The sequence below is a fragment of the Pelmatolapia mariae genome, linkage group LG15, assembly GCF_036321145.2.
Source record: "Pelmatolapia mariae isolate MD_Pm_ZW linkage group LG15, Pm_UMD_F_2, whole genome shotgun sequence".
Classification (NCBI taxonomy): Eukaryota; Metazoa; Chordata; class Actinopteri; order Cichliformes; family Cichlidae; genus Pelmatolapia; species Pelmatolapia mariae.
The window spans coordinates 7,303,840-7,330,511 of record NC_086240.1 but is presented as its reverse complement, the minus strand read 5'-3'; the positions used below and the strand labels follow the sequence as shown (position 1 = coordinate 7,330,511).

The 26,672-nt window shown below is 40.3% G+C and overlaps 3 protein-coding genes across 3 annotated transcripts; 1 reads left to right on the top strand and 2 right to left on the bottom strand.

Moving 5' to 3' along the window:
- Positions 1-340: 340 nt before the first annotated feature.
- Positions 341-11,298, bottom strand: faxca (failed axon connections homolog, metaxin like GST domain containing a). The gene is made up of 6 exons (XM_063495623.1): positions 10,833-11,298; positions 7,488-7,623; positions 7,104-7,300; positions 6,795-7,012; positions 6,040-6,156; positions 341-5,108 (listed from the first exon to the last, which is right to left on the bottom strand). Exons 1-6 carry the CDS (start codon positions 11,090-11,092, stop codon positions 4,804-4,806), a joined length of 1,233 nt encoding a protein of 410 aa, XP_063351693.1. The 5' UTR covers positions 11,093-11,298; the 3' UTR covers positions 341-4,803.
- A 1,068-nt stretch (positions 11,299-12,366) lies between these two features.
- ccnc (cyclin C) lies at positions 12,367-19,693 on the bottom strand. Its single transcript, XM_063495066.1, has 12 exons — positions 19,553-19,693; positions 19,093-19,199; positions 18,825-18,909; positions 18,497-18,566; positions 18,343-18,394; positions 18,180-18,235; positions 16,880-16,915; positions 16,698-16,789; positions 16,528-16,595; positions 16,352-16,431; positions 15,705-15,823; positions 12,367-13,904 (listed from the first exon to the last, which is right to left on the bottom strand). The coding sequence occupies exons 1-12, from the start codon at positions 19,582-19,584 to the stop codon at positions 13,850-13,852; spliced, it is 852 nt and encodes a 283-aa protein (XP_063351136.1). The 5' UTR covers positions 19,585-19,693; the 3' UTR covers positions 12,367-13,849.
- Positions 19,694-20,309: 616 nt separating this feature from the next.
- ngs (notochord granular surface) lies at positions 20,310-25,006 on the top strand. Its single transcript, XM_063496057.1, has 11 exons — positions 20,310-20,620; positions 20,810-20,975; positions 21,194-21,343; positions 22,483-22,602; positions 22,708-22,803; positions 23,095-23,229; positions 23,317-23,427; positions 23,505-23,615; positions 23,764-23,888; positions 24,428-24,697; positions 24,819-25,006. Exons 1-11 carry the CDS (start codon positions 20,424-20,426, stop codon positions 24,910-24,912), a joined length of 1,575 nt encoding a protein of 524 aa, XP_063352127.1. The 5' UTR covers positions 20,310-20,423; the 3' UTR covers positions 24,913-25,006.
- The last annotated feature ends 1,666 nt before the right edge of the window (positions 25,007-26,672 follow it).

Genomic DNA, 26,672 nt, shown 5'->3' with positions numbered 1-26,672 from the left:
AGAGGGATTATGAGATAGATATGCCAGAGTATACCCAGTTCAACATGTTGATACTGAACAGTTCATGCAGAAATATTCTCATTTTTCATGCATGTAGCAATCCACACAATGATGGAAACAAAACCAGAGGAAAATATGGCAGTTATATTTAATGAAATATTAGAAGTAATCCATTGTCATACAGCATTTTATCTCTGTTTATGATACATTCATAAGAATCTCTTTTTTTTAAAACCCTTGCAGAGCATGTTCTTTCAGGTCATATTCATTTATCTCGCTCTCTCTGTCTTTCTATATATATATATATATATATATATATATATATATATATATATATATATATATATATATATATATATATATATATATATATTTATAAATTATATATTTAGTTTGGCTTTTTTCTGGCTCACTTATTTACAGTCCAACGAGATACCACAAGTGTTTTTCCGCACGCACAACATCAAGACAACAGCGCAATGTGGCTTCTACAAGTCTACAAGCAGGAATCGGGGTAGAATGGGAACAGTGACGCGCAGGGCGGGGCTTAAACCCTGACTTCTCACCTCGAAATGCAGAGGAACACTGAGACAGACAGAGTTGGCAACAGACTCTTATCAGGAGGACTTTTGCAATTTGTACTGCCAGAGGTGAAGTCGCACGAGAGAGAGGAGACACTGATGATCAGCCGATCAGCAGGATGACTCACCTCACCCTGCTTACAGAAGATCGAGTGTCAGTTTGGTATCTCAGCTTCAAGTGAACATAAATCACTGCAGGGCGAAGCTGAGTTATTGTGTTTTGTAAAGGCAGAGTCTGCAGCAAATGTCAGACATGCAGCAAACCGCATGTATGAGTTGGAAAATTTTCCAGGTTGTGGATATACATGCAACCACTGCTGTGACTTGCATGGACATGTGTAGCTTTTATAAGAGTTATATGTCAGCAGAAGCCTGAAGAAAATCTAGTAGCGCACTAATACACCAATGCATACATTTTCAGACATAGAAACAAAACACGTGTAAACATAACTAAAGTGCAAAATGTTCAAAAATAGAATTGCTTATCAAATTCAAGCACATCAGCCATCTTAATAAATTAATAGAAATAGCATAAACTAAATATAATATATAAATAAATGTAACATTCAAAAACAGAAGTCATACACTGGCACTGGTATGAAGTAAACAGTTTAGCTTCAGCTCCCATAAGGCTGAATCTGACTACTAACGTTAAAAGGCAATAGCATGCAGGCGAGGGGTTTTAAGACACCAAACCAAACTTTTCAGTTCATTAGCTTCTTAGTTTCAGTCTGTTACTCCACTGAAATTCAGCTGCTGAACACACACACTTACACACACACACACCCATAAAGGCTTCAGTGTCTGCTGTGTCCCCACAAAAGGCTTAGATCAGACTCAGAGTTTGGACCAACAACTTATGGCATTGTTTTATCGAGCAGAATTCAACTGAGAGGCATCATCACATTCAAACTCATGGTTTTAAAATGACATCAGAATCATAATAGTGTCTTAAGGATCAAAAAATAAATAAAAAGCCCTCTCATCCTTTGGACTCTTTCCCTATCAGTTCCCTTCGTCATGTAGGATTGTTGCTTCTTCTTTCGAATTAGAGGTAAGTTAATGCTACATCTGTTTTTAATTCTAGTCTTACATACATGCAGCATCCTCACAAACAAAGCCACTTTTGCACATTTTGGAGACAAATCTGAGCATTTGAAAGACTCAAACATACAAAAGCAACTTATTATAGCATAAAAGACATTTTTTAATGTTATCCTATAAATGTGGTTATTAGAACTGAGAGCAGCAGGAGTTGTGAGCATATTTGAAAAAATTGCTTCCAGTGCTCTCTGGTGGACAAATGACTAACTGGAGATGCAGTTTTTAAAATTACGCCAAATATATTTTAGTGTAACTTACTGGCTGACATCATGTATACGCCAATTAAAGGCCTCACATCAGGGTTTAAATTACAGTTTTTCCAACTGTAATTACTGATCACATCCACAATTTGTTTACTGTGAGATCTGTAATTTCCCCTAAAGTTCCCTAACAGAACTTTTAGTTTCAGCAACTCTGTAACTCCGTTATGGGCAGAGTGTAGGACAGGTCGAATAAAATGTCTGGGACTTACTGTGATAGCTGAGTTCACCTAACTAGCTCAGGTACAGTCGTGTCAAAAAGAAAGAACACCCACACTAAGTTTTACAGTTTTGCACATCAGGACATCTGGTCCTTACCAGATCCTTAAATGAGGTAACTACAACCTGATGTGAAAAATAACACATGCATTATTACACCATGTCATTATTTACTTAACTAAAACTAAGCCAAAAATACAGATGCAGTGTGTGTACACCCTCACTGCTTCCACAAAAGTAGCAACCGGATGCTGTTAAGCAAATGCACTTCATTAACTGATCATCAGGAAGTGTGAGCAATTCTCTGAAAGGAAAAGGTTTTGCCGCTTGTTTGCGTTAACACACTGCCAAGGAGCAAAGACTTCTGCAAAGTTCATAGAGAAGGGTTATAATGCGATTTCCAAACAATTTGAAGTCTGTCATACAACAGTGAGAAAGATTAATCTCAAGGGGAAAACATTTGTCAGTCATTCCAGGAGTGGACATCCTGGCAAATTCACCCCAAAGTCTGGCTGTGCCGTGTTTACAGAAACTGAAAAAAAACAAAGAGCTAAATCTGAGACTCTTGCAGGCCTCGGTTAGCATGTTAAACATTACAGTTCTTGACAGGACAGTTAGAAAAAGACTGAACTTTCTCCTGGTAACTCGTTTGCCCATTCCTTTTAAAATATGACATGAACCTGACAGCAAGGCAAACGTTTGCAAAGTTGCATATAAACATATCGCAAGACATCTGGAACAATGCCGCTTGGACAGATGAGACTAAAGTGGAGGTGTTTGGCCATAATGCACAGCACCACGTTTGGAGAAAACCAAACAAAGCAAATTAACACAAATATGTCACACCAGCTGTCCAGTACAGGAGTGGAGGTGTGATGATGTTGGTCTGTGTTGCAGCCACATGAAAAGAATTTCACCACAACAATGCGAGAGACTGATTTAGTCATGGAGAAAACAATTACACCCGTTTACATGTTCCTAAAGATGGCTACTGAACCATGGGGTATACTTGGTTATTCACATCCTGCTTCTGCATTTCAGCTTATTTTTTTAAAATAACAACACAGTGTAATACGTCATGTGTTGGTATTCACCTGAGGCTATATATACATTATTTTAGAATCTGGTAAGACCACGTGACTTTTTAATATGTCCTGACGTGTTTTCTGACCTTAGAGTTGAAAGAGGGTGTGCTTTCTTTATACCAGGACTGTAAGTACAGTCAACGAACTTCTAGAGCTAAATATTTTTAAAATGATGTGAGGCTAGCATGCGCAGGAACATAAATAGTATTTCGCCCTTTCTTCCACGCATACAAAACGTTGTCGGTACGTGCGCTTGATGAACGACAAGCGCACATAGAGCCTGCACCTTACCATCACACGCCTCAATTATCACAGCCTGGCATAAAGTGAACCTGTGTCTGTGTCTCTTATTGCTTTACGTAACATTTTCTGACAGAAATGCTGAAAGAAAACAAGTGCTTTTTTTCCATAATCCATTGGATACATGCTCGCATGGCTGATTTGGCCAGAGGCACCGACAAACAAGCTACATCATTCCATCACACTGGGCTTACTAAGAAATGTAGCTAAAGATTATCAATGTGGGGTGCTAAGAGAGACTTATGGGCCTGAATCAGCCATGCACTTTGATTCAGACTGTCTTCTATCTATCACTCTATATCTACACGATTGTTTGGCGTGCGCTCAATGCTTGAATGCATGTAAAATCTCCTAAATACAGCAGCGTACATTAAGATGTGGGGGATTTTTTGGAGGCAAAATAATTGCCTCAATTAGACAAGATGTTAATGGAAACTGGGAGTTTACCAACTATTATGTTTTATGATTTTTCTTTTCTCAACTGTTTAAATACTGTAATATCCCTGTAATCGGATACATACAGTACAAGAATTCACAGGGTTCCTCTAGCTGATCTTAGACCAGCAGGGTAGGAATTCATAAGAGAAACACCTAGAATATTTACACTATATGACAGATGACATAATACTATAGTTCCAGCCTATCTATATTATTTATACTCATATATAATACAGATTTTATCTATTAAATCTGAGAATGAAGTCAGATTCGTTTATATATTTACACTGAAATGTTTTCTTTCTCATGGATTCTGTACAGTTCCTTTCATGTATTAAAGGTTCATTTGGTACACGCACACACACATGCACTCACAAACACTCACACACACAGACACACAGACGCAAAACGCTGCTGGGTGGTGCGAGCTGCTACGAGGGACAACGGTGGGCACGCAACAGACAACGGGTAGAAGGTTGTGGTTGCAGTTGACGTGGAGGAGTTTCTCGGCAACTGCGTCATTTACTCCTGATTTGAATGCGTCTAGTTCTCACTTTTAAACCTACATTTCTTTTTTTTCCTCTTCACTTCTTTTCCAGTTTCATCTCTGTTGTACCTTTTTTTCCTTGTTCTGCAATCTTTCCTCCACTGCAGTTGGCACTTTACCCTTCTACACCCTCAACGTCCCGGCCGGCGAACACCGAATACACCCCCCTCTTGTTTTCTGTTCTAAGAGGTAGAACATAGGTGGGATGCAGCTCCCTCCTGCGGCGTGCCTATATGTAGTGTGTACTATAAGTGTGTGTGTGTGTTTCGTCAGCACTTCGGCTGGTCTATTTCAGAGCACTCCGTGTCCATGTCAGAGTCGTACAGCGAGTGGCCCGTGGGGTCACTCTGAGACGATGGCGGGTCTTGTGGCGTGTGAGTGTGTAAAGTGTTTGAGCGCGTATCGTCCTGGAAAGTGTCCGTGCGGGAGTAGAGGCCGAGGTCGGGGAGCTTCGAGGGCGAGTCGCTGCCCTCTGTGGTGTCGTTGTAGCGGAAGTCCTCCAGGTCGACGAACCACTCGGGCCAGAATCGCCGGCGGATGCGCTCGCAGTACATGGCGAGGTTGATCAGCTCACCTGGGTGGAACAAACATCTCAGTAGGTACAGCGCCCAGAAGGTATCTCACTGAGACACCAGCGATATAAGTGAGTATAAGATTAGATCTCACAGTCCATAAAACAGCAAATAGCAACGCCAGCTCAGGAAACACTTTACTGGGGATTTCTGTGCAACTGCTCTAGCCTGTCTACAAGCTGCTTTGCAACCCACCTAAACACCAGTTGCTCATTTTAATCCCATCTTGGGCTGTTGTGTATACATCATATAGAGCACTGCCTAATGGAAATAACACCTTCTTTTGACTAAAGTGGTCCTAACTGAAATATTATTTTCTAGTAATGATGACTTAGATTTAAAAAAAGAAGAAAACACATTTTTATGTATAAATAGTAATAAAATGATAATTCATCACTTTTCCATTGGTCCTTTTAGGCACTGATGAGCTTTAAAGGTTAGCAGAAAAGGTTAAAAAAAGTGTCTAAGTCAAAGATCAGAGAGTTTCTTATTATTAATTTTATTCTTATTCTCTTAGATAATTAACTTGATTTACAGTTTAGTGAATTTCATTTTCATTTTGATGTTGCTCATCTTGCATCAGTTGATTATGATTTTCGCTAAAGGACATTGTATTGTTTTCCTCTCATACAATAGAGTGTTCAAATGTATGAATTCTGTGCTGAATGTGTAATTAGAACATGCAAAAGTTCACATTTCTATATCTCATAGAGCCATTAAAAATTCAGAAAGAAAAACATTAGATATGTTTTCTGTGTTCTATTATGAATCAAATCTGGATTTGGGAGATTTGCAAATTATTGCATTCTGTTTTGATTTACACTTTACGCATCACCCTGACTTTTTTGGAATTGGAGTTGTGTATACTGTACATACATCACTCAAGTGCAAGTTTGCTTGAAATTAGGTAGACTGCCTTTCTGGTGAATTCACCTTTGATTAGCTGCTCTGGCCGCGATCCCGGTAGTGTCCACATAGCAGGGGCCAGGTGACCAAACACTGTGGCGTCTACTGTTGAAAGCTTAGAGCCCATAATGTACTTCTTATCACCTTAGACAGCAGACAGAAAAATATAAGTCAAACGGTGAAGCTTTTCCCCCTTGAATTCCATTTTCTTGTTTTATAATAAATAAACACATACTGGTAACAGATTAACTGACACCTTTAGTGAAAAAAATTTAACCTGAGAAGCCACCTGTCATGGCCAAATAACTGCAAATCGCCTACCATGAACTGCCAGGTTTGACAGTGATTGCAATGCTAAGTTTCTACCACAGGAGGTCAGTGTTGAGCTTGAAAAACTTCAGTTTTTTTCCATCCACTGCTGCTAACAAACATGATGTCTCTGGTTATAGGTCTCAAGGCGCATATTGAAAAGCCACTGATCTGCCCCTGGGGTAAACTATGCAAGCAAAATGGTGACACACACTGAGATCGAGCTTCACAATACAAAGTGATTTGTAGATTTACAAAACAAAGCAAAAAAAAAAAAAAAAAAAAACTGTTTTCCCACTGAAGACTCGAATGTGACCACATCTAAATCTGGGTGATTTGCTGGATTCCAAGTTTTGATTCCATTTGTCTTCTGGAAAAACATACTTCCAACCTTAATGCATACTTAAATAGATTCAGTTGCCCATAGGCTGACTCATACTATTTTAAATTGAAAAAAACAAACAAACCCTCACCTAGCAGGGTGGCCAGGGTGCGCATGTCCTTCTCCATTAAGGCGTACACCTCCTCGGTAGAGAACCGTCCAATCCCGTGACCGTACATCTCCCTCTTAACGATCCCACCTGTCAGGTGACTCAGGATCCACTTGAGTAGGTCACTCAGTGGACCGCTCACCGACAGCATCTTCTGGGTCTCCTCCAGGTTGTCCACCCACTGACAGTAAGCTATGGTCCTGTGAGATGCATATATATTTATATATACAGACATACACATGCACTCCTTTAATACAAAAACAATCAGCTTAAATCTCAGCGGTCCCTCACCAGTAGAAGTGCTCCTCCACCATTTTGGTGATGGCGCGTGATAAGGCCTTCTCCTGGGGTGTCAGGCTCTTGTTGAGGCTCATGCCCAGCTTCTCCTCTAAGTAGTCGATGATGAATTCTGTACCACACACTTGCTCCTGGTTGTACTCGATCCACGGCATCTTTCCCTGCGGCGAAAGCTTCCCATCAAAGTAGTTCTAGAAGAGGGTTGAGGAAAGGGGGTGGGAGGATGATGAGAAAATTCTCAAAGTGGTTGGTAAATGCTGCAAAAGAAACTGAGTGACCTTTGCAGGAGATATTTTTTTTAATAAATTCATTTTATTATATAACAGACAAAATATTGTTTTTCTTTTTTCTTTTGCAGCCACGTAAACACAGTCATACCTGGTAGGGCAGGTCAACCATACGGAGGTAGGTCTCCAGCTTAAGGCAGAAAGGCGACAGAGATGGGGCGCCAGTTTTGGGCCTGGAGAACTGGTGGAGTATGATTGCATCTTTAGAGTCCAGCTCTTCCTCCTTTCTGTATGAGGCAAAGAAGGAAAGAGCTGCATGTCACATACACTTCAAGGGTTGTGAAAAAACAACAACTAAACACTAAAATGTAGAGTGTGGGTGTGTGGGTTGGGTGTGAGTCAACTGCATACATGGACATAGCACTCGTCTTCTACATTTCTACATAGACAGTTAGTCCTTTGCAGTTTTCAGCATTTTTCGTTTGGATTGTGTTCTTCATCAGAAGTTTAGCCTTTTCTCTTGATGCTACACTTTAAAAATGATGGATTAAGACCAATCTATCAGCCTCGACTACATCCCTGCTTTTCACTTTGATTAGAAGACTGATACCATCCTCATATCTGGCTGTTAGTAGTCTACTTCATATTATAGCTGAAAACAGGGAAGCAATTAGGCTGTTCCCCCTTTTAGGGAACAAAAAGGAAGTCGGCATGACACAAATCTTTAGATCTGAGTACAAACACTTGATATAACTTTAGACCATGTTTAAATTTAAGTTAGGATGAGTGTTAGCCAAGTATTTTGTATCAACTATATATAGAGTGTAGTTTTTTCTACTATTGGATGTTATTAGCCCCTCTGATGTCAGTGAGAGTGGGCATCATTGAATAGTCAGTTTTGGCACAGGCACAGGGGTTTACAAAGGGCAGCCAATCAGAGGAAATCTGGCTTGGAGGGCGGCCTTAAAGGGAGAAGAGCTATTAGCTTCATACAGTGGATGAACTAAGTCTGACCCAAAGCCCATTACAAGATAAAGAAGAACTATACTGCAACTGTAGCAGAGTCCATGAACAAACCAAATATGGAGATATACATCATAGTTGCTCGTAAAGCACTTATTTTGTGGTTATTGTTAGAGTAATAGGGTTGGTGTATGTATTTAGCCAGTTTTGGGGAGCATACAAAGATAGACTTAAAGTAGTTTAGCAGATTTTATGGTTAAGGTAAGTCTCGGAAGCAGTATTATTTTGGACAGCACATTTTTATATAGTTTTAGCCATAATTTTTCAAATCTTTTACTTTCAGTCTAGTATTAGTTGACCAAATATCTAAAGATTATAGCAGACTAGATCTGAAGCTGATTCAGGTGACAAAAATATAAAAATGTTGGTGTAAAAAATTGTTGTGTTTTTACTGTTGAGAGACAGTTTACATCAAATTTACATCAAATGTAAATTATGTCCATATGTCTACTCTTCTCTTCCTACCAAGCATTAGAATTTTGAAACGGGGGTCATGGGCGCTAGCTGTACCTAGTAGTGGGCAGATCGATCCAAATATGGATAGCATCAATACCAACGCTGGAACTGGTACTGGATTGATACTAGCACGAGAGGGCAGTTACTCTGTTTCTATCCTCTAAGTAAGGTATGTAGCCCCCTGAATTGTGTTTTTGAAACATGCAAAGATGTCAAAAATTAACCTTTTTGTTTTGACTGTCGTGGATTTTATTTACAGCCTAAAGCACACTTCAAAAAAGTCCTCTAGAGACAGGAACATTTGCACTCCAAAAAGCTTCCAAAAAGCAAACAAACAAAAAACGACAACAACACAGTTTCATATCCATGAAAAGGTGAACGTTGTGTTTTTATTGTGTTAACTAATTATTGTGGAAAGTAAAAATCACAGCGATTTAGTGGTCACTAAAATTTGAAAATTGATAGTGGTTCGTCTCATTAGTCATGACACACTGACTCTACCCTACATAAACTGCCTTTATACACTGAAATCAGTATTGGTACTAACATTGGTATCGGCAATACTGGCCCAGTATTTACTTGGTATTGGATCATACCAAAATTAGCAATTTTGCTGCACTGCACTGGCCAGATCAAATTTGCGACTCTAACCTTCTGACTGAATCGCTTCCATACTCATCGGCTGTTCTGATTGGCTCTCCGCTCTCCAGACTATTCTGATCTGGTTTTTATTATTTGAGGAAACTGTCAGTACATTTCCTCACAGTTTGTGTCCTCCTGCTTTATCCTGCTTTAGTTTTTATTAAGTTACTCTCTTGCTTTCGTCAGCAAAAAAAAGAAAAAGAAAAAAGAAAAGGTCGTAAGTATGTGCATCACGTGGGCTGTCTGCAAGAAAACTGCAACATTATAATAACGAATCACCGACCGGGTAATGTCAAAACTGCCACAACCACAGCCAGACGAAAAGCAGCACATTCACGCGGAGAGGATGCAGAATTAGGACAAGGAGCTGTCCGCCGTGTAAAGTGCTGAAACGACAAACAAGCAGGAGGCTGAGTGCAGAGGAGCTGTCTATTTTCAGTGCGGTGCTTAAATAGCCGCTGACACCAGAATGGAAAAGGATCACCTACAGCACGCATGGCTGCTGACAGGACGATGTAGAGAAAAGGAGGCAGGGGGGAAACTGCAACATATCCGCTCATACAGGTACAAAAACCAACAAAAAAACCCCGCAGAGGAAGCTTCCGTTTCCTCATCTTAAAAGCACATCGTCCAGTGCCATTTGGAGTAACACTAAGTACCCTTTAAACTGTGACATAGCACAGACCCTGGCCTGGACTGCGGGTAAATCGAAGAAATAAACTCGCTCAGTCAAAGCTTTCACCCTGAAAATGAACAATTAAGCACACAGCGCTTCTTTCTACTTTAAAGCTGCCATATCCCCTCCCGCAACCTTCATGATTCAAGGTGTTTACATCAGAGGTTATAAAAGACCCACACATCACTGCAGCGTTTAGACTGGACCTAAACACCAGCGGTAGTGTTAACCTCCATCACCTCCCTTGTCCTTCTAGCAGAGACTAATGAAAGCGACCTACTGCCTCTAATGTCCTTTCATTTGGCAGCAGAGCTATGTGAAGGCCGTGGTAGCACACGGATATACAATAACACTAATAAACTATTATCATGTCACTAATCACAGAAATAAGCTAGCGAAGATGGAAATCTCCCCTAATATGTGTGTGTTTATGAGGAGGAAGCTCAAGGGGTGGAGGTTCCGTTACATCACAACACCCCCACCCCCACTCACGACTTCTTCTCCTCCGTCTCCACTCTCACCCAGCCCAATCAGACGAGATTAAGTAATATCAGACCTCAGTGGAAAATACAGCTTTGGAGTGAAAATATGAGCAGATCAAATCCACACGGATTGTGCTCTGGCCTGGGAGGCCTGCGTACAGGGATCCTGAGGTCTGCCTCTCTCTGACAGTCCCTGTGTTGTTGTTGTTGTTGGTACCTGATGGCCAGCAGTTCGTGCAGCAGATAAGCAGCGGCAGCGAGCAGAGCCCCTCCGGTCAAATACAGTGTTTTCCGCCACCACGAGTCCGAGCCCAAAGCTGACATGATCCCGCCGCAGTCCTGCAGTGGGTACGCGATGATGTACCCGTAAAACGAGAGCTGCTCATCGGACCCCAGCAGACCGGAGGAGAGGCTCTGGTTCGGACCGAGATCAACCACACACGACCGAGTCCAGGCGAACCCGACACGCCAGTACATGCTCTCTGTCTCTGGCCACTTTCCGCCTCACTCTGGCAGCCAAGAGCTTCATCAGCGGGGGCTTCATGGGTGCACGCGGATGCAGGTGAGAGGCGACGGCACGAGGACCAGCCGACCGGACACAAGCATCCCGCCCGGAGCCCGTCCCCGTAGCGGGGTTGACTTTCTCTGAAGCCCGCTCGGAGCTCCCAGGTTACGTCCCCCTTTTTATAATTACTGTCAAGAGTGAGTAAAACACAAAAGGGGTTCCGGTTATACCTTTCAATATAAAAGTGGATTTGCGGGTCATCCTTTGCAAAATAATTCGAGTAATTTCAAGAAAAGTGCCAAACAAAAATAGCTAAATCCAAAGCTAAATACAAACCATTATTAAACTACTACAGAATAATTAGGCTACTTTACTGGTGGGCAGCCAAATGAATGAGTGGCAACAGGACAAAATTCCCTCCCTTTTGACAATACTTTGTATTTAACCCTATTAAAACAGATAAAATTCTTATAAATGAGGCAACGGTGCTAATAAAAATATTAGAAACAGCACAATATTTGTGGAAATAAAAGGTCACAAAAATGAACAGGTGTGCCACAGAGAATGAGCAAATATGAAGATTTGTTTCAAGTTTACTGTTTAAAGCGTAGTGGCTTTAAAAGTCGAACTTCAAACAGGCCTTTGTATCTTTTGACCATGATTAATTCTTTGGGGTTACGCTTATTTTAAACTTAATTCCCTGTTGGTGTGGTTGCCAACAGATGTGTCACAGACTTTACGTTATGGTTAAGGTTAAGTACTCCTGAAGAAGCACTTAAAAATAGCTTTGCTTCCGCATTTTGTCAGTTCATATATAATCATTTTAACTCCAATATGAACTTGACTTTAGACCTTTATTTTGAAGGAGACATCACATAGCTTGCCATACTACCTCCGCTGCCCTCAAATTCTCTTATGCAGCTAAAGTGACGTCACGGGAACTGACTGTACCCTGAAGGTGTCAACTACCAGAGTTTACTGCACCGCTTCATTTTCATAATCATAACGCACAATTTGTTCCTCACTTTTAATGTCGCCACTTGGAGCCCCAGGCTGTGCACATTCCGAATTTTCTACCAGTACACGCCAGATGTCACTCTTCGTAATCAACACTAGGGGTCCCACCGCAGCCCCTGCTCTGAGCAGACACTGCTGTTGGCAAAAAGGACTTCCTATGACTTTTGTAACATGATGGAAGATGCCTCAATGTGCATTACACAAACACGGAGGCCCACTTTGTTAAGTAGACAATACACTTTATTACCATAACTGAGCTTTGAAATGAGCTTTAAAGATTTTTTTTGTTCTTTAACTAGAACTAGATATAGGATCACACCCTATTTTAATGTGGACACCAACAATAGATGAGTTGAATGGGAGGAAAAAGGCCAGAGGGCACCGTGCCACATCTGCTTTTCTTTCTTTCTTTAAAAGAAAAATAATAATAAGCAACAATAGCAGCACACTGTGCAGTTCACCTGAATGGGACAATGTGCTTTCATGAGGGGTTCTCTCTTTAACCAGCAGCTTTTATTTTGTAAGGCTTTCAAGCACCTTGTTTTAAGTACAGCCACACACACAGCTTCCGCTGTATTACATCACAAAAATATAGAGACATTTACACACACATATTGCCACAACTCAGTGATTAAATGCAGGGAAGAGAGTAAATTAAAATAAGGTACAACCAAAACTTTGCAGATAAACATTAAAAAAAAAAAAAAGATGTTCCTTGACGAATTAAAAGCAAAGGTTTTTCCAAAAACAAAAAAAGTGTTAGATAATACACTATACAACTAAAGTAGGGTAAATTGAAAAAATAATTACTATAAAAACAAACAAACAGGGGCACTTTTATCTGAAGCACAAACCAGCTCATGATTTCCATTAAACTTTTCTTATATAAACAAAAGCATGAAAGATAAAAGAAAAATATCATAAGGCTATTTACAAGGAGGTGGGGGTTGCGAAGGGGGTGGTGGGGTTGTCATGATTCAAAACAGTAAATTCTTGTATTCAAAGAGCTCATTTGTGCCCTCATGAGGAGCTTCTCTTGGCATTTCTCCTGCCACAGTTTACCAATCAGCCAGCAGAGACACTTAACAGGGCAGGTGCATCCCATCACAGCTGAACAGGGTGATAACCAATAAGATCCACCCTGTAAGCTCAAAATCAATTAACAGAAAAAAACAAGTCTACTGCAATCCCTGAGGAATTAAAACCCACCCAGAGTGGCCGCTCACATGTAGTACACACAGACACACACATGCACGCACAGTGCTCGTGATCAAGTTTTGTTTTTTCAAATCCCACGGAGCTCGACGTGTAAACACTCACTCCTCTGGACTGTTCAAGGATGTCAGGATCATCACAATGACGAGTGTCTACTGAACCATTACATCTGTTCCCCCTACATTCCCTCCCACCCCCAAAATGTTCCTTAGCTTTTAAGTTCGTTTCAAGTTGGAGCCTAATCGAGACAACGCCATGGCTTGTTGTATTCGATTGGCTGTTCACTGCAGGCATTTCCGTGTTTCTCGCTCAGTCCACAAACCCATAATGATCAGACAAGGAGGAAAAGGTAAAGACACTCAGTTTGTTGGGGAGTGGGGTTTGATTGAGGATCAAATTTCTGATTGTTGTGACTGTTTCCAAGTGACACTGTAATGGTTGCATTGTGACATTACCACGTCGACATTATGGATTCCCACGGAAATACAGACGGCATGCTAAGACTGACTGTAGGAGTTGCTCTGGTTCCCATTGGAGCTCTGATCACTCTCACTGCAGACAGAGAGAAAAATGAAGTGCATACAGGTCACTGAGATAGACTGTAAGGAGTCCAAGTGTACAAGAACATACTGTACTAATGAAAGCAGACCCACAGCAATTAAAAACAATTAACTTGTGAAACCATTTCCAGAGAAAAGAAGCTCAAACCTCATCTTCACATGTACAGTAATTTTCTACCTACACTTTGCACAACCTTCCCCATAATCTTTACATATTTCTTAATTTCTATTCCAATATCTGTCGGTAGTTATATACTGTATATATATTTTAACGATACAAAATTCACCGTTCGGTTCGATACTTTGGTGTCACGGTTTGATATTTTTTCGATACAAAAAATGTTCATGCCTTTTTAATTTGTCATTTATTAAAATTATAAATATATATTTTAACTCAAAAGTAAAGTTTTTAAATGTAGTGTTGCTGAAACAACAAAATAATTAAAAACAATAAATCTGATCGAGAAATCACTCATCTTTGGAAAAGAGAGTTTGGAAAAGAGAGTTTATTACAGAGAAATGGCTCTTTCCAAAATAAAAGCTATACTATACGCTTCTTCTGGGCTATATTCTCAGCAGCATATTAAACATATCAGGTCCCCATAAGGAGAATCATGTGCTAACGGCTGTCTAAATGAATCAGGTAAAGTTTGTAGTATGCGTGCTTGTTGTTTTTGTCTGCTTCCACTTGTCTTTGCACTAGGATGATGTCGGTGTAAATGTGCAGTCATATTCATTGTGTTCCCACTAGTGCTGTCAGCGTTAATCTCGTTAAAATGACATTAACGCCATAACGCCGCAAATCTCCGTTAACGAGTTACCGCGGATCGCCTGCTAACGCACTAGTTCCCACCAATGTAATTGAGCATTGCGTGGCACATCCGACATACCGTTTTACTTTTGTCCATGACGCGCTTACCATCAGGGTCATACTTCACATGAAAACCAAAATAGTTCCAAACGCCAGATCTGAATGAGGGTGGGGGAGGTTCAATTTCGGCTAGCGTTGAGGCAGTTGCCATGTTGCAACGAGCTTAACTTCTGTCTCGCTAGCTTGCGCTGCGCTCAGTGGATCTGCGCTCGACAGTGCAGCCTAGGCGGAGTAGTCGAACGCAGATCCACACAGACAGCATCGTCAGAAGAAAAGTTGATAAAATAAATTAAAAATTTTGTATTGTTCGATACATATGCGTACGGAACCGAGAGCACTGTATCGAACGGTTCAATACCGATAAGAGTATTGTTGCACCCCTGAGAGATAGATAGATAGATAGAGATATCTATCTATCTATATCTATCTATCTATCTATCTATCTATCTATCTATCTATCTATATATATATATATATGCATGCATGCATGCAGTGGTGACAAACCAGATGTTGAAACTAAAACTGTGTTGATCAAACCACTTTATCAAAATCTCTGTTTTTGCACCAAATCCTTGCATTTTTGTTTTATTTGCACAAAGGTCTAACCTCCCAACTTCTTTTATAAATTGGTTTGTCAGAATCAGAATACTTTAATAATCCCTAAGCAAATTATGTGAGTTACAGTTGCTCCAAAACAATAACAGTAACAGACTAAACTAATTAAATAATACAATATATTACGAAGTTTACAAAATATAAGAAATAGCTAAAATATATACACAAATAGCTCAATTTAAATATCAAGAATATTACAGAGGTGAAATATATATGATTGATATTTAACTCTACTTAATCTGTCCTTACTGTTTTAAAATATAGAATTTTTTTAAAAAAAGAGAAAGAAACGAGTACACTACATACCTGTTTGGAGGTGGTTTGGGTTTTGGCATCTTATTTAGGACAGCAGCTATCTCCTTTCTATCATCAAAATTTTTCCACTGGTCATACAGCTTCAGAATGACACGGATAATCTCCAGGATCTTTACAAAAAATAGACACACAAAAACACAAGACAACTTGAGGCAATGCAACATCAGTAATGAAAACTCACAAATGCTAAATCAAAGTAAAATGGGTCATTTTCCTGTAAGTAAAACATACAGTAGTCATTGAACAAAATGAACATTTTCTTATGTAAAAACATATACATGAAGTGAATGACATGATCCGTCTGTGTCAGTATGTTACATGCTCAAATCCACAACAAAAATATCACTTTATGTGGTTAATATCTGAGCACAAAATATTCCTAGCACAAACACATACAGCACATAAAAGGATAGCAGTGATTTTAATAACTAGGTCAATCTCATGACCTCATGCTACTTAAAGGCAGATAACTCATCAGCAGTTTATGGTGGCAAAGTGAGAATAAAGATGTAAAAACTTGATTTAAACAGGCAACAATGTGCCGTATCACAATGTGTGGAACCTCAAGTTGCTATATGTTATGAGGCTAAGTACGAATGGGTAAAACTCTACAACACTGAAACTGATATCAAACTGACTTTGTCCATGTCGACCGAGAGCTCTGCAAACCACTGTCTGGCATCTTTCTGCTGCACCACACAGGCAACATGCAGACAGGCTGTGGGAGGAAAAGAAGAACTGATCAGGTTAAAGCTTATTTAAAATCAGTAACTATATTAGAGAACAATCTGAAATGCATGGGTACAAGTCTTACCCAGGGCGATCATGAAGGGAGGGTAGAGCAGGCACAAATCTGTCCTGTACGTGTCATTCACTATTCGCCTGGTAAAGAGACATTGGCAGGGCAGGCACAGAGTGAGGACACACAAAAGCAACTAAATCGAATAAACAAAAGCAACAAATGTCAAGCAGATGGTATCGTACCAGGCCAGAGGCAGCAGCATGTCCTCCTGTCCCATATCCTGCACATACTGCAACAGTGGTCTGTAGGGGTGGTACACAATCAGGCAACAGTCCTGAAAACATAGAAAAATATTACATCAATAAATCAGTAACACAACACTCAGTCAAGCCAGCACTAAAGACACAAATCTTTCTGTACTTACCATCAGCTCCAAAAGGTAAAATTCACATTCTAATATCTGTAAATACACAAAGCAGGACTGGGTTTAGGACACAACATGTCAGGCACCATAAACTAGTTCAGAGAAGACTCCAAAGAAAACACATGGCAGCTTCTTACAGAGATAACTTACTCACAAAACTACACCTGTAACAAATTAAAAATGCTTAAAAACCAAGACATCTGAGAGAAGACGATCTGGACAGTATAATATATTATACACCTTTAAGAGCTTGCAAAGCTTTTAAATACTATTCAACATACGTGACACAGCATGCAAAAACGCAGCTAGAGTCCAAAATAATAATTAATAAAGAAATTCCAAAATTTCTCAATTAACATGCAAAATAACAATTTTATTTATCCATCTTTGTTTATTTTCTCTGACTTTTAACTTGAGGAAGTTAAGCTATCCGTTCTTGAATTTTTATGGTTTAGTAAACATTCAAATAGATAAGCAGTCACTTGTAGCACATTTAGAAATAATTAAACTTCTGATAAAAACTCCACCAGTGTTACAGGAAATATTAGACTGCTCACAATCTACACCGCTTTTTGTTTAGAACTGTCTGTGTGCTACTCCATCACTCTCTTTTTCTATGTCTGCAAAAGCAGACACAGAGATTTATGTTTATGAGTAGCATCACCTTGCAAATTCCCTCCCTGCTGTGTGAACCACTCCCTCCTTTTATCACTTTGCAGTGGCCCTCTATAAATAATAATTTACACACTTTTCTGGTCAGAGGGCATGTCAAAGCTGTGCTGGTGATGTCCCAGAAACCCTGCAGTGATGCTAGATAAATAATATTGTGGCAGCTCACTGCATTTGCCACCACAATGTGAGATGCTGTGCACGACAACTGTGCGTACTATAGCACACAGTACAATGCTATCTCTCAGAGTAGCTGAGTTTTCATCACAAGGGTGTGAACATTAGCTGGGGAATCTCACATATTAATAGACACTAATGCCGTGACACTGTGATATAGAGTAAAAGGTTCTTGTTATGTTGTAAAGCGGCATGGCGGTTAATAAATAACTTTCCAGATAAATTGAATTCTGTCCAGTTTTTCCTCCATCTCTGCTTTACTAAAATATCATGTACATAAGACAACAACTTAAATATTTTTCATGTCTAATGTCCTCAACTCTTTCTGTCCTGTGCAATTTACCATCAAAACTCAAAACAGGTATTTTTGACTGTCATAAAAAAGATCACTTTACCTCTCTTTATTATGATGCTGTGCCTGTTATATTAACTGCTGCAAGGATATTTTACTTACATGATTCATTCTGTAGGGGAACTCCTTTGGAAAAGCAAAGGAAAATCTTGTTTTCACTGTTTGAGAAAAATAAAACAGTATTATACAACCTACCTACACTGCAGGAGAAAAAACAAATTTATTTTTAAATTTAAAGAATATGTTGCTGAACACAGTCACTTACACACAGATGTTGCTGCAGAGATCAGCCTGGTGTTGGATACAACTCCAAATTCCTAAAAGGACAAAAATGATTAAGATCAGATCAGTTAATAAGTGGGAACCTTAAAGACAGTAAGGAACTTCGAAGCTTCGCAGCAGCACATAAACACTCATACCTCAACTTTAGAAGCCAGGAAAACACAGGTAGGAGCCATGAGAACTGGATCTATACTTTTCAGAGAATACCTACATAGAAGAAGACAAAGAAAATTATTTGTTTGAGTAGTAGGTATTAAAGTAAAAAAATAAATAATAATAAAAACAACTATTTAAAAAACTGAACACAGTAACAATAAACTAAAACATTTTATATTGAAAGATAGATGTTTTTGAATGGAGTATGGGGACACACTTCACTGCCACTCCCACAGGAGTATAAAAATAAGATTTTTTTCCATATCACCTAGACCTAATAGATAGTCTATTTGGATGGGATCCGTTTACCTGGCATAGAAGCGTTTAAAGTAAACAGTTGCAGTAGCAATGACCTGCTGACGCAGCTTCAGGTGTTCACCTAAAGCCTGGATCACTGAAAGACACAGAATTAAATACTGAAAAGAGGTATAGCCCATTTTATTATACCAATATAGATTGGTTATAAATAACTGTTAAGCCTGGAGATGTTTTTTTCTGAAGCAAACACAGCTTACACGAACAATACCAACATAACTTGGTAGGCTATCAATTACTATCAGCCAAATATAACAAATACCATTGGCAAAGAAAATCTGTAGCTTCCAGTACTCCTCTTCTGTGAGAAACTTCAGGTCCTTCTGGCGCTCTTTCATCAGGTCCTGCTTATCCAGGACCCACTGCAGACTGACAAATACATGAAACAATATTGTTTCAAACCGCTTAGACGTCAAAACGTGAGCAATGAAGCTAGCAGGCAAGACAACAATAACAACATATAGCTAAGCTTTAGCCGCCGGCTCTGGTGTCGCTGACAACATAACAGAACGCTTGCATGATTACGTTTTATGGCATATACAATCTTACTGAGTTTTCTTTCGGTCTTCATTTATATTGACTATTTTAGATCCTAGTAGCAGTTTAGGAGAAACCGTTAGCGTCGTCATACGATGCATCCGCAAACACAGCTAGGCCTCACAACAAAGGCGGCGAATTCATAAACAAAACCGTAACATGTCGAAGTTTTAATAAAAACTTACTAATGAGAACTCTGCCAAAAATTCCCCGCCATATCGTAGCAGCTGAGGTAGAGAAGTAAGCTTTAAACTGATATTACTCGCTTGCAAAGGAGTGAATACCAGACGGAAAGTAGTTAGGGCTAAGCAGAAGCTAGAGTAACATCAAAAACCTTCCGGAAAACGAAAGGGGATGGTTCCGGATTGTATTTAAAGTCCTTTAAAATGTCAAAAGTGGGTTTTTTTTTTCTTCAAACAGTGTTGATTTGAGTTTTAAATAATTGATAATTAATTTGAATAAAGTAACATTATTCAAACGGCTAAATCAGTCTATGTCCAGTCAATATCATTGAGTTACATACAGTTACATTTTACAGTAATACAGTAACATTTTGATATTTTATATTTAAGCTAGCCTGATTCTATTAACATTGCACTGTACAAGTAAAACAAAAATCACCAGACACAAGACAACACTAAGAAACAGTGAGTAAGTAAGAAACATATCAGTCGTCGTACGTCTATCCTTCTGTCTGGAAGTTTTTATCCACCAAAATGTGTGACTGGTATATTGCTGAAAATAATATGGGCTCTAAATTCAGATTTCAGTGCACTGCATATACAAGTTGCTTTAAAGGAGGCTTTAAAAGTAGTTCAGCAGAAAATTCTGTCATTATTGTCAGTAATATTCTTTCAGTCTATAGGTCTAATAAATTATTTGGCGTAAGCTTGACAGATGTTTGTAGGGACATGCACCCTTTGGTTGGGGAGGTTCTACATTCCTCTTTAGGTGCTGAGGGAAGGGCTGAGGAGAATATAAGACCCCAGCACAGACTGTGAGACAAAGTAAGCGACCGGTTTCCAGTCTTCAGCTCCATCAGTCAAGTCTGCCAGGATGAGCCGCAGTCCAGAGAGGATGTCTTCATACCGCCGTCATTTCGAGGGTACTTTGGCAGCCAGTTCTGCCTGCCAGCTGCAGGCTTCCAGTCCATCTCCCACCCGGAGGGAGACCCGCCATCGGTCAGCAAGCTTCACCCGGAGTGGTGAGACAAGGGGGCGCATGGCCCTCAGTAACAAGGCTCGACTGACCAGGTGGGTAACGTGTAAAAATGTATTTATTGGTTATTTATGTTAGTTGTGTTCAGATTTGTCTTTTTAAAGAAGTGTGAAACAAAAAATACCAACATCAATCAGAAAAAAAAAAAAAGCTACAGTGGACTATGTTGTGAGTGAATCACAGATCAGTAAATTATTTTAAAGTCTTCTCTTTCTCTCCTGCAGCAGTACAAGCATGGGAGCTCTGTGCTTTGGTGTGTCTAAGGATGGTGAGCTGAAACTGGACCTGGATGTGGCTGCAGAGGAGAACCGGGCCTTTATGCTGACTCGTACCCACGAAAGGCAGGAGATGGTCGTCCTCAATGACCGTCTGACAGTGTATATCGAAAAGGTAATCTGCAGTCCAACCATATTCTGCTCCTGTGTTCATAATAAAACCTGAAACACATACACACAGGTCTGTTCTGTTGTCTGTTTCTCTTGTTCAGAAATGAACAAGAACATAAAAGTTAACATTACACATAGTGCTTCATAGCCTTTTAAGATGAAATGGTAGCACTTTGTGTTTTTTTTAAACTTTCAACCTCTTTCTCGTGCTCCTTGCTTTAGGTGAGAACACTGGAGTCAAAAAACAAGCAGCTGGAGGCTGAGATCGACGCCCTGAGAAGCAGCTATGAGAGATCATCTGGGCTTAGGAAGCTCTACGAGTCTCAGCTGAAGGAACTGAACAGGGACGCAGAGCAAATGAGAGAGCAAAGGGTGAGAGAGAGAGAGTCAAGTGACTTTTTAAGTGGCAAACTGAGAGAGCTGGTGTGGGTCCTTATTGTAGTCACCACTGCATTATTTCACTCCCTTATTTGCTCAGTTCTTACCCCTCAGCTGTAAAATATTGATGGAGTGTTGTTGTCATCCTGGGGGACGGGGCTATGGCTCCCCACACCCTCTAGCTGATTGTTACATGGAGAAACCTTTTGAATACAAGCACGCTCATCCACACAGGTGTACGCACAGTTGCACGCACGGGTGTTCACTGCTCACAGACACAAACTACACCTTTGTTGACTGCTACCTCAAAGGACATTGTGCGCTGTCTGTCCTGCATGCTGCACTACAACATTCAATATTTAGTATTTACTGTTATTTACACTTAGCTAGATTATTGCGATGGTGTTGTGTTTATTATGTTGCGCTCTTTTTTGCTTTTCCCTTTTTTTCTCTCAACAGGTGATCCAGTATTTTTCTTTTTAAGTGCCCTTTCTTACTGTCCCCGTTCCCCTGTTTTTCTTTCCCTCCCTCTCCCTTTCTTTCTCCCTTTCCTATCCCCCAGCCATGTCTATCCCGTCTGTAACAACTGAAAATAAAATAAATAATAATAACAGAGGTCGATCAAATGGACCAATACGGCAAGGCCTTCAGACAACAATTCTGATGGCTAAAGAACCAAACGGGACAGGCAAAAAACAAAAACAAACAAACAAACAAACAAAAAAAAAAAAAACAACAACAACAACAACAAAAAAAAAAAAAACAACCCACCAGCCTCTATCAATCTTGTACTTAGAGCTTGTTCTTGTGCTGCCATGATTCCAGTCTCCCTTTTTTCTTTGGTTTTTCTTTTTCTTTTTGCAGGAACTCCGGTGTGGAAAATAGGTACCCTGCTGGGATAATAAGCTGGCCAAAGTGTTAAAATTTTATGTGTGTTAGTAATATTTTGTTGCACATAAATGATGCAGTTCTTTTTAATGTTCTTGTTTTTTTGTGTATTGTCGAATGGTTTGCAACTACGTCCTGTTTTTCTCCTTTTCCTCTTTTCCCACATTGGGTAGCGCTAGCGCTGAGGGGTAGCACTATTTTTTGATTCTACAGGAGTTTGACAGTTGTATCTGTGGCCTGTACAGGATCTGTCTTTGGCAGCCAAGGAGGCAATGTTGGGCCAGTTGGACACGCTGAAGGCAAGATATAATGAAGCCCTGGAGACCAGGAAGAAGTCAGAGTATGAGATTGAGGCTCTACGCCCGGTATGACACAATGAAAAGTCAATTTGTAACTTTGAATAAAGACACTTAGTAGCTGCTTGTGAAAATAAATTACTTTTATATTCCTGTTGTTTCTGTTCTTCTCAGAATGTGGACGAAGCAACCTCAGCCCAGATTGCGCTGGAGAAGCAGTTGGAAAATTTGGAGGGTCAACTCTCCTTCCTGCAGAGAGTTCACAAAGAGGTAACACATAGCTGCCTCGTGGTTGGCATGTCATTCATTTTCCCCATCAGTGGTTTAACGGGCTGTAAATTTGCTGGTTATTGTCAAATCCAGCTCGTCTTGATGGACAGAGTGAGTAAGACCATAAATATTGTAGTTATCTATTTGGTGTGAAAACTTCAGAGGAAGTCAAACAGACAAGTTCTGATTAATCTGTGGGGCAGAGTGGGAGATTTGCTTTCATAGAATTGAAAATGTTCCTAGCTCATTTAACTGTTTTTCCCCCCGTGTTTGTTTTTGGTCTACTGAAAGGAAATCGAGGAGTTGATCCTGCAGATCTCTTCAGCATCCTCTGAATCTGACTTCACGTTTGGCCTCCCAGACCTTTCCTCCGCCCTAAAACAGATTCAGTCTCAGTACGAGAGCATTGCTGCCAAAAACCTGGAGGTAAGTGGCATTGATGAAGCTGAAGTATGCCCCGACTCTGGAGGATTTGTCTCTAGATCTCTTTGCATCTCATTCTGTGTTGTCCAGGAAATGGAGACCTGGTATAGAACCAAGTTTCAGGACCTTAATAACACCTCCAGTGAACATATTCAAAGAGTCCAAAGTATGAGAGAGGAAATTGCTGCCTATAGGAAGAATGTGAGTGTTACTTTCTGTTCTTCTTGTGGTTTGTTCTGCAACTTTTCTGGATACTCAGTGTACATGTGCACAAATAGATCCTAGACAAAGAACATGAACTGGAGGTACTGAAGACAAGGAATGAGTATTTGGAGGCCCAGATCCGTGACAGATTGGAGAAATATAAGAATGAAGAGAAGGGCTTAGAGGTAACTAACTGACTGACTTATAGAGATATTTTTTGTCGTCATCCTCTGGCCTGATCACAACAACAAAAAAAAAAAAAAAAAAAAAAAAAAAAAAAAAAAACCCAAAAAAACCCCAAAACCCCATACACCTCTGATGTAATTTCAACAGGAGCACATTGAGGGAATTAAAGCGCATCTGAAGGTGAGCAAGGAAAAGACTGCTCTGCTGCTGCGAGAATATCAGAACCTCCTGAATGTCAAGATGGCTCTGGAGATTGAGATCGCCACCTACAGGTGAACAAGCATTACAATAGGTTTTAAGCACTTAGAACACTTAAACCGTTAATGTGCACACACACACAGATGTGGGTGTGTGGCTTTTACGTCAAGTAGAAAATAAATAGTATTATGCAAAAGTCTTGAGACACTCCTTTTTTTTTTTCCCCCTTTACAGTTTGCTTCCAAAGAAAGAGATTTCCCTTTTAATTTTCTCAAGGCTTTCTGAAGGTTTTTAATGTTTTTCTTTGTACATTGCCACCTTTTTTCACTAATTTTCAATCCAGTTCTTGTACCCATCCTTATTTGTTAAACCACTTAACACTGACCTATTAATCATTCATTTACTACCGATAAATGAAGCCTCATTAGAAATTGCCTTAGTGGAAGGGTGGCTGTCAAGAAGGAAAACAGGAAGAAAAGGTGGAGGTATGCAAAATTACACAAGATGTGGAAAGAAAAAAAAAAAAAAAGAAAAAAAAATCAGGCAACAGATCAGATGGATGTAAACCGGTAAAACTTTGGTTTTCCTTTCTTTCCGTCTGTTTGTGTGTTAGGAAACTGATTGAGGGGGAAGACAGCCGATTGGGCACCATGGTCCAAAACCTTTCCTTGACTGGAGGCTTGCAACTTCCTTCCAGTGATAGCAAATGTGCTCTCTCAGCACCTTCAAAGCTGGGTGGATCTTTGAGTGATACAAGCGGTAACAGTACTGAGAGAGCTGCAAGTGCTGGCCGAATAGCAGCAGCCTCATCAGACATCCAGGCTGATGGTAACTTAGAGAAGCAGGCAACAGTGATGTCCAAGAGGAAGACGGTCCTCATCAGGTAGAGGGCGACTTTGGCACGGAATGCATGACACATAAAACCTGTAACATTTTCAGTCAGGTCTCTAGTGACTACACATTACAGTAATCATATTATTCTGCCTGATCTCCCCTTTTCCCAGAACAGTTAAGACAGATGAGGACATTTACGAAAGTGACACACAGGAGCGCACCATCATCATTTACGGAGCAGCCGCTGATATAGATGAAGAATAAACCCCCAGCTCTGTGATTCTTTGAGTACATCTGGTGTGCTGTCATCACTCCGCTCTGCCTGGTCCTAACTCGCTCTCAGCCTCTGCTTATTTAACCCTCCTGTGTGACATGAGCATGTCATTGAAAGTAAGAAAAATAAACAAACAAAAATAGCTGTGGTTGTCATTTCAATCATAAAAATTCTATCAGTGTTACTTCACTGTAATTAAAAAAAAAAAAAAAAAAAAAGGGCCAATCTCCTCTTTGTCTATCATGTAATTCAAATAATAGCAGCAAAACCGATTCAACAGTCATTATGTAAACTTACATGATTTAATGAAAATTAAGGGAATTATTTAAAGTAACTGTTCACAAATATCCAGTGTTGGGGAGTAACACAATGCATGTACCGGCGTTATGTACTTAAAATACAAAATATGAGTAACTGTATTCCATTACAGTTACTGTTTAAATAGGTGGTAATCAGAATATAGTTACTTTGTTGAAATAAATAGAATACATGGCGGTCATTTCCTGTTTCATATGTTAGACCAGGGGTCCCCAATCTCAGTCCACGAGGGCCGGTGTCCCTGCAGGTTTTAGATGTGTCCTTGATCCATCACAGCTGATTTAAATTGATAAATTACCTTCTCAACATCTCTTGAAGTTCTCCAGAGGCCTGGTAATGAGCCAATCATGTGATTCACGTGTGTTGACCCAGGGTGAGATCTAAAACCTGCAGGGACACCGACCCTCGTGGACTGAGATTGGGGACCCCTGTGTTAGACTATCCTCTCTCCCAACTTTAGTGATTAGATGGAATGCGAACATTCCGGAATGCGAACATTCCGGAATGCGAACATTCCGGAATGCGAACATTCCGGAATGCGAACATTCCGGAATGCGAACATTCCGGAATGCGAACATTCCGGAATGCGAACATTCCGGAATGCGAACATTCCGGAATGCGAACATTCCGGAATGCGAACATTCCGGAATGCGAACATTCCGGAATGCGAACATTCCGGAATGCGAACATTCCGGAATGCGAACATTCCGGAATGCGAACATTCCGGAATGCGAACATTCCGGAATGCGAACATTCCGGAATGCGAACATTCCGGAATGCGAACATTCCGGAATGCGAACATTCCGGAATGCGAACATTCCGGAATGCGAACATTCCGGAATGCGAACATTCCGGAATGCGAACATTCCGGAATGCGAACATTCCGGAATGCGAACATTCCGGAATGCGAACATTCCGGAATGCGAACATTCCGGAATGCGAACATTCCGGAATGCGAACATTCCGGAATGCGAACATTCCGGAATGCGAACATTCCGGAATGCGAACATTCCGGAATGCGAACATTCCGGAATGCGAACATTCCGGAATGCGAACATTCCGGAATGCGAACATTCCGGAATGCGAACATTCCGGAATGCGAACATTCCGGAATGCGAACATTCCGGAATGCGAACATTCCGGAATGCGAACATTCCGGAATGCGAACATTCCGGAATGCGAACATTCCGGAATGCGAACATTCCGGAATGCGAACATTCCGGAATGCGAACATTCCGGAATTCCAACATTCCGGAATGCGAACATTCCGGAATGCGAACATTCCGGAATTCCATCTAATCACTAAAGTTGGGAGAGAGGATAGTCTAACACAGGGGTCCCCAATCTCAGTCCACGAGGGTCGGTGTCCCTGCAGGTTTTAGATCTCACCCTGATTTCGGTATACTGAACAAAACAATACTGCTCTTGATGA